This window comes from Halyomorpha halys, unplaced genomic scaffold, assembly GCF_000696795.3.
Source record: "Halyomorpha halys isolate HHAL.00 unplaced genomic scaffold, Hhal_1.1 Scaffold387.1, whole genome shotgun sequence".
NCBI lineage: Eukaryota > Metazoa > Arthropoda > Insecta > Hemiptera > Pentatomidae > Halyomorpha > Halyomorpha halys.
Genome location: NW_027108721.1, coordinates 1,059,727 through 1,067,853, shown reverse-complemented (window position 1 = coordinate 1,067,853; position 8,127 = coordinate 1,059,727). Strand labels below are relative to the sequence as shown.

Genomic DNA, 8,127 nt, shown 5'->3' with positions numbered 1-8,127 from the left:
ATATATTTATTTATTTATTTATTTTTTATTTTTTAGCAACTTAGCTTTATTCGAGAAAGAGCTCGTCTCCTCACCAGTTTTGCTGGAACAATCCCTTACAGAATGCCTGGAGACACTAACAGCCGTCTGGTACATCTTGAAATTATGATGACTTGAACAATCAATCATTATATCAAACATGAATTTTAAACCAATTTTTGTACATTTCTTAACTGTTAATATTTTTATTAAAATTGTATTTATAATATGTTAATAAAAGATTTTTTGTAGTATTTATTTGAGTTTTCCATAAATCAAAATATATGTGCTTGATTCTGTGATTTCTTTTTGGATTGATGAAATCTTGAACAGCTTACTGTTAGATTATTTTCAGCACTCATTGACGACTCATAAACAAATTTAAATCCTTGTAGGAAATAAAAAATTGGTGATTTCTGCAAATAAAGTAATCAAGTAAGTATTCTATGAGTGGCTCAGAAATAATTAGAAAAAGTAAGATGAATCAATTCAGTTTAGCTATGAAAATGTTTTATTACATATGATATTGTTATTACTATTATTATTTTTGACTCTCACAAAAACATTATAAGACAACCAAATTATATTATTTAGTTGAGAATTCAACACTTAGATGCTTATTTAATTATTTGTGAGCTAAGTGACAACCACAGGAGAAAAAAATTTAATGAACTGCATGAACTCTCACTAATTAATAATATTCTTATATTCACCTAAAAGGGTAGCAGCATATTTTCACATAAATACTCAAAATATTTTTTTCCTTATTTCCTCACTATTTAGGTCCTTATTTTGCTATCTACTTCTAACTGTGCTAAGCATTTTATCCACCTTATCAGTGATATAGAATACATTTATTGGAGTTATTAAAGATTAAAGAGAGGGAGATGATTCGCATCTGTTTTAGCAATATACCTCATATGCAATCACCTCCATCCTAATCGTCTCTGTTTCTTCCTGTTTTTCAAAGATCTATTTTTTACTCAATCCTTTCTCAGATCAAATAATCATATCTTAGTTAATAGGATTGATAAGGGTAATATGACTAAGGTTATGGACTGAACCAAATATGATTAAACCCTACTCTGCCTCTGCCCTCTATAATAGTGGTTCTACAAAACCACTACTACCAAGAGGGCTACACTGGCAAAAAAAAAAGTTGGGTACCTCTGCTCTAATACTGTACTCTAAAAATTTTCATTTATTTAATTTGAGGAGATGGTCGGGTAGGGGGGAGGTGCAGTCAGCAAAAAATACACAAATAAACAAAAACTTATTTATTTATGCCAAATGAAAATCATAAAAATGATTAATTTTAAATATTCTTATTATCTATTCTATATTATAACTATTTATTGTTTTTGTTCATAGTCTTCTTTTCACTGATATTTACATAATTTTAACCCTACCTTAATTTACTTTTTTGTATCTTCCTACTAAGTCAAAATGTTTTTGTATCTTTTTTAGCCCTGATGAAGCTCTATGCTCTCTTTTAAGCTATTTTTTGTTTTTTTCTGACTGTACCTCAACCATCTTCATAATTTGAAATAATTCAGTCAATCATTTACGTTTGACTAATATATATATAACATTAAATTTCTGCATTCTTGGCAAATTTATTTTCAAAATAGTTTTATATCACAAAAGTAGGATATATTTTACTATCTCTACATCTACGATTTCCATCTTTATTGGCCTGCAAAGTGTGCCAAAAGGTTGGAAGTAAGTGATAATTAATTGTGGGATTTAAAAGAATTTTATTAATTTTAATTGATTAATTTATTAGGCCTAACAATGTTTTGTTCATTGACGTCCAACCCAAAAATTAGAAAGAGAAGAAATTATCAGTTTAATGGAATAAATTTGATGAATGATTTTTTTTTTACAATTTTTAATTACACTTGAACATGGGTTTTTTTTTTTTTAATCACACTTTTTCTTTTAATTTTTTTTACACTTGAACATGGTTTGTGATAATTTAGAGCTAAGTCTAATGAATGAGACTTACATAAATTTGATAAAAACAATTAGAACATCATTTAAGAAGAAATATGTGTTCAACTTTCTTAGTCACATACTTGTGTCAATTACAGATTACTATAATAGAATTTGTGGTAGGGTAACTTAAAATGATTTAAAAAATGTATTAACCCCAGTTTCAGGAAAAATAGTGATAAAATAAGAAAGAACAGATGAAGGGGAAATATTTTGGAGCTGAAATGGAAGAAATGAATTTCTGAATTTGGTTATCGGAAGGTCAGAGCATATATTGATAAGTGCTGCTTGTAAAAAGGATTTTAGAGTTGATTTACAGGTGTACATTGTATTCATGACTTCTGTTTTAAGCTCCTAGTGAAATTAAATAACCTATAATCTAGAATAATTCTTTTAATCATTATACACAGATTAATGTGAACCAATTTATACAAGGAGTCCGAATTTCTAATAATCTATTCATTTGAAACTGAACTGCTTTGGGATTTTTGAGGTATCTTTTGATTTTTGGAAATTTCAAAACAGTTTGAAACATTCATACCATAATTTAAATCCGAAGTTTACATTTCTGTAATTACATATACCAAATTGTATTAGAAATCCTGACTTTTATTTTATTCAATGACGAGAGTTAAATTTAAAGTGCTGAATCCCTGATTCACCAAATTCCAAAACTTCTTAACTGAAAATTCATAATAACTTCAAAATTTTCAGTCAATGTATTGGATCGGTTGCTTTTAATACGTTAGTTCCTTAGATCCTTGAAAAACTCGAGGAGCGAGTTTAAGTGAACTGATTGTGTTGAATTTTTTATCAAAATATCACATTTTTTTTTTTTAAAGAACTTGATTTAGAAAATAGGCAATTCTGTTTACAAATACTCTAAAAGAGGTGAATGTAACTTGGAGGAGGAATGTCAGATCTGATAAGAGTCCACCATGTATATGTGTTCTGAAACTTTAATAGATAGGCATGAAAGAGTTTTAACTAAACAAAAAAAAAAATTGAACACTGGAAATTTTAAATTCTTCATGATGAAGAAGTTTCAATTGATATAATATCTATTAATTAATTTAATATTACCATTAAAAAACTATAGTTTTGCTGAAAAAAATAAGGTATTTAGATAAATGCTTTTTAAGTAAATAGTAATATACCTTTTGCATGTAGCTTACTAAGAATCTGGATATATTTTCTATAATATAATAAGCAAGAGATCCTCCTACTGAGGATGAAATTAGGAATCTTGAAGTGAAATGGCTTTGACACAAATGCATTGTGAAAAATCAGCTGTTTTACCATCCTTTGCCTGAAATAAATTCAATTTAAACGTAAACCAGATTGACTAATAAATTAATATTTTAATCCACAAGTTCTCTCCCTCTCACAAAGATTTCAAAGTCCAGATCATGATTAAATTGTTATACTGATGGGATCAACATATTGAAGACAAGTTTACTTATTCATGTGCAACAGCACAGATACAATTTAAATTCTTCTTAAAAGTATCTCAAATGGGCATTAATTAACTTTGGGTATATGAAAAGAATGAGATAATTACGAAACAGAAAGTTTTACTAATGATGTGAATATAGCTGACAGCAGATTTAATAATGAAGTTGGCCGGGGTGTAGTCAGAGCTAACACCAATAAGTTATACATTTATTTATGCCAACATTTTGGTCTAAATTGTAGGCCTTCGTTAGGTTTTTAAAAAACAAAATAATGAGCATAATGTGATGAGAAAAAAAACAGCCTACAACCTTGACACCAATATGAATAACGACAAAATGACCTCAACGATGGTGGTGACATTATTTAAAATTAGACAAAGAAGATTTTAATGAAGTAATCAATATATCAATGAATTCCCAAAGATAGGCAAGGTAGTAGTTGGGCCATTGACTGGTGTGTTTGGAGCTAGATATGAAATATGGTATTGAAATTTTTCATCGGTCATCCGGATAACTAGATTGTTAGGCTAGTTAAATGATGATGGATATTACCCTTAAAAGTCAGAAGCTCAACTTAACACTGGATAGTGACTACAAGACAGTTATTGGAGACACCTCAAACAGTGAAGCTCTGAATGACAATTTGCCACAGTAATGTAAGAAGACTTGGCTCAGGGATAATTCATATGTTTTCCTTTGAAGAATACATGGAGAATTTGAATGGTCAGAAAACAACTACTTGTTGCAGAGATTTCTTGGAGTGAACATTGCAAAAGGCCGATAGAACAACAAACAAACGCCAAATGCAAATGGCATAGTCAGATTTTTAATCAGCCTATTATATTATATGGTACGACCCAGAATCATCACTGCAACAACAGACTTAAAAAACCTTAAACTCCCATATGATATGGATGAAGGTCATGGACTAGTGTGCAGCAGCAACCAACAACTGCCTCAATATTTTTGTCCAGCAACAATGACCACAACCATTGTTGACAGTTCGATACAAACTATACAATAGTGTAAAATTGTTCTCATGAGGTGATTATCAGCCTAAATATAAAGAATAAAAAAAAATTTCAACCTAGAAACACATACATTCAGAAACCCTCATATATCTTAGAAAGTTCTCTAGTTTCAATGTATAATGTTATTACTTCTAACTATTTCTAAAAATTTTTATTTGATTTTCTTACATTTTTATAGCACAAAATCATTTCTTTGAAGGCTATGAAATCTGAAAGGGTATAAAGTACTTCAAACACTTCACCATCCAAGGAATCTCTTCTTTTACTGTGAAAATAAGAAAATACATATCATATCCTCAAAATTAAGTAAATCAGTCATATTTCAGAAAAAAATTACATACTGCAATTCTTCATAAAACTCTTCTAAATCAAAACCAATTATTTCTTTTTTCAACCTCTGTTCAATATAGCTTTCCATGATAGACACCTGTAACAGAAAAAATTGGTCGTGACTGATTTTCATTATAAATATCAGTCAGAGCTAACTTTTACCATGGACTTAAAATTGCTTACATATTCTTCAAAAACAGAAGTGTAACATAATTTGTTTTCTTCCGTTTCATCGAATTCCTCACAGTGCTTTTCCAAAATACATTTTTGTAATTCCAAAAATTCTTCATCTTTATTTCATGAAGAACATGAAAAATACTCCTTTATTAAAAAATAAAAATAATTTCCTGAACACAACAAGAAATTTATGAGTACATTTTGAGAGGATATTACATTGCCACCACTTTTAAGTAACGGATGTGAATACAGGTACTTTTCATGAGACCAAAAAAGCTCTTTATGTTTTACTTTTAATTTTTTGAATAATTGCTTTACTTCATTGAGCCCTAGGTTTGTGCTCATAATTTATTCTGAGAAAAATTTTAAGGTAAATTAATAAAACAAAGTCAAAAATATATAATCTTTTACATTTGTTACTTAAACAAGGAGGTGAGAATCAAATAAATAAACAATTCATAGTACATTGATGTGATATAATGAGAAGTCAGTAGATTTTTTATTATAAAAATATATATAGATATTTTATACAAGCATATAATTAGTTTTTCAATTGTAGAGAGATTGTGAAAAAAATAAAATAAATTTTGCCTTTTTTCTCCAAGGAGTATATTCTTTTCTTTCCAATATTTCGTCTACCATTCCAAGTGACTTCTTTGGCCTAACCTAATAATATACCCCTTGATGACAAAAGCCAGAACAATAGATATGAAGGCCATGGAAAAAAACTAAAAAATACATAAATATACACAATTGAGATTAAGTAAAAAATAAAAAAAGCTGAAAGAATATGAGTATTTAACACTATAAACTGATCCTTGTTTTATGCATTTATTCCTTTTATGGGTCAGTATGGCTAACTTATGTGTAGTAACTGGGTATCAGTATCATAAATCAACCTTTAGTAATAGAAAGATTCTTATTTAAAATTCTTATCAAAACTATGCTTGTAAAAGTTTATTAACCAGCTTAGAGGAAATAAGTGTTGTTATCAAGATTCTGATTAGAAGGCAAATGATTTATATATTTCTTATCTAACAATTCAATTGCCAATTGATATTGATGCTGAATTTGAAAGCAATCAGGATGGTGATAATCCTATATGTAATACTATTTTTGACTAGCTTATTATTATAAAAGTATTGAACATAAACAAATACTCAAATATTTCCCAACGTCTATGGAATGAACAGACCTTGCCTCAAAAATCAATAAGCAACCCATTTGTTTGTATGCCAATCTCATCAAAACAAGAATATTAAAAGTATCATAAATCCAAAGTTAAAAAGAATTACACATATCCATAATAGAAAAAGATATGCACTAAAGAAAATGGTACTAGAAAAGTTAATGGATTAAAAATTCCTTAACCTTTTTGTGAGTAAATATAAACACAAATAAATAGCAATGATAGTTAAAAGGATTTTATGCAAACGAGTTAACAAGAGACCACCAATACAAAGGAGTCTGTTAACAAATAAACAGAAATAAGATATTTAGTTTCTTCAGTATCAGGTAACTGAAAAAAAAATTGTCTTAAATTAGCAATAAGACTGTCAATGGGTTAATCAAATGTATCACATAAAAAGATGTGAGATTTAATTTTCTAAAAGAACAACAGTTGTAACTTGTCTTCTCCCTATTGAGCATTTTTATGAAAAACAGCATTCTTATTAATTTAGATAGGAAAAACTTATTGTAATTTAAATATAAAATATAAAGAAAATAACAACCAAAAATGTGCATATCACTTATTTTATTCCCTAATTAATTTGAATATCATAAATAAAATTACAAATGAGCTTGATATTCCAATGTGAAATACTAGGGTTAATGTGCACATACTAACAACAAAACCTCTGCTTAGAGGACAGAATATCAATTCGTAATAAGGAGTATATCTACCTATGCTACAATGTGTGAGTAGATCTATATAATTTAAATATTCATACATACTTAAAATATGACTGGAAATTGGTTCAATCTTACAACCCTTACTGGTATTTTGAAATTGTGCCACCAATACCAGAACATATAAAATTTCCTTTACATAGTGGCGTTTCATTATTAATTAAAACACGAAGTACTAATATATTAATAGATGTAATACTAAATCATCTCAAATGGCACTTGATTATTAATACAATTTAAAAGAAGAGTTTATAGATCTTATACACATAAAATACTGAAACAAATAATCAGAACTGATGATTTGCACAATCCTCCAGAGATGAGAAACATTATAAGTTTTAAGAAATATTTAAAAATAAAACATCAAGACGAACATGGTCTGGAGGTGAGGTCAGATATAACATACATATTTACCATAATTTTACTTATTTGTAACTAAAATCGGAACCATCTCCTTGATAAACTACATGATCCACCATAAATAAGTATTGTTTGAAAAATAATTTAGGAGATAAATTTCAAAGTAAAATTAACATTATAGAATGCTTTTACCTATTAGAATGTCTTCTATATGACCAATAATGACATCAAATGTTGATAAAGGGCTAGCATTTTCATCTGGGCTAAGTTCATCCTTGGTTATTGTTTCTAATTAAAAGAGGATATTGACTAAATTATTGAAATTTTTGTCATACTTAAATTTAGTTCAAACTTTTCAGATTTCTAATTTTTTAAATCACGTTAATAATTTTAAAATTTAATTCCTTAAATACCTTTTGTATTTTGAAAACTGGCATATCTTTTCATTTTACACTCTTATTAGAACAAGTTCAACTATCAACTTTTCCATTCAGAAAATACTAGTTCCGTATCCTAGCAATAGTGCAATGACAGTTAAATCTAAAGTTTTATTATATAAAATATTTCAACTTTGGTTTAAGGTTAAAATAAGCCTTAATTATGATATGTAAATAATTTAAATGTACTTAATATTTTTTTAATTGCAAGAATAACTAATTATATCTACACTTTAAAAAAAAAATTATAAAAAGTAACTATGATAATAAAAATTCAACAAGGAAGTTGTTAATAATTGAAGAAGGGAAATGCACAATTTTAGAATGATATTATTTGAAAGGTGCGAAAGTTAATAGAAATAGAAATAAACCCCGATTTATTTAATTTTCTGTGAAGTGAATGAACTTGTACTT

At 27.8% G+C, this 8,127-nt stretch overlaps 2 protein-coding genes across 3 annotated transcripts in view; one reads left to right on the top strand and one right to left on the bottom strand.

Moving 5' to 3' along the window:
* LOC106682072 (nuclear pore complex protein Nup93) overlaps positions 1-276 on the top strand; it is an 18,094-nt gene extending 17,818 nt beyond the window's left edge. Inside the window, exon 17 of the mRNA XM_014422724.3 lies at positions 37-276. Within this exon, the coding sequence (XP_014278210.1) occupies positions 37-156 (120 nt within the window). The 3' untranslated portion in view covers positions 157-276. The remainder of the gene's footprint in view (positions 1-36) is intronic.
* Positions 248-7,872, bottom strand: LOC106682073 (ADP-ribosylation factor-like protein 2-binding protein). 2 transcript variants are annotated; one of them, XM_014422725.2, is made up of 7 exons: positions 7,690-7,871; positions 7,469-7,564; positions 5,012-5,118; positions 4,840-4,925; positions 4,667-4,763; positions 3,171-3,322; positions 248-434 (listed from the first exon to the last, which is right to left on the bottom strand). In XM_014422725.2, exons 1-6 carry the CDS (start codon positions 7,721-7,723, stop codon positions 3,251-3,253), a joined length of 492 nt encoding a protein of 163 aa, XP_014278211.1. In that variant the 5' UTR covers positions 7,724-7,871; the 3' UTR covers positions 248-434; positions 3,171-3,250. The 2 variants fall into 2 exon arrangements, with proteins under 2 accessions (XP_014278211.1, XP_066903119.1); XM_067047018.1 differs by lacking the exon at positions 248-434 and adding an exon at positions 578-2,970 and having other exon boundaries at positions 7,690-7,872.
* Between the last annotated feature and the right edge of the window lie 255 nt (positions 7,873-8,127).

Bases quoted from the DNA above. Each gene is read 5' to 3' on its own strand.
- LOC106682073 (XM_067047018.1), bottom strand. From the start codon at position 7,723: ATGAAAAGATATGCCAGTTTTCAAAATACAAAAG. The intron at 5,119-7,468 runs GTAAAAGCATTC...CATGAAATAAAG, and splicing joins TATAGAAGACATTCTAATAG to ATGAAGAATTTTTGGAATTA. The intron at 4,926-5,011 runs GTAAGCAATTTT...TTTCTGTTACAG, and splicing joins CTTCTGTTTTTGAAGAATAT to GTGTCTATCATGGAAAGCTA.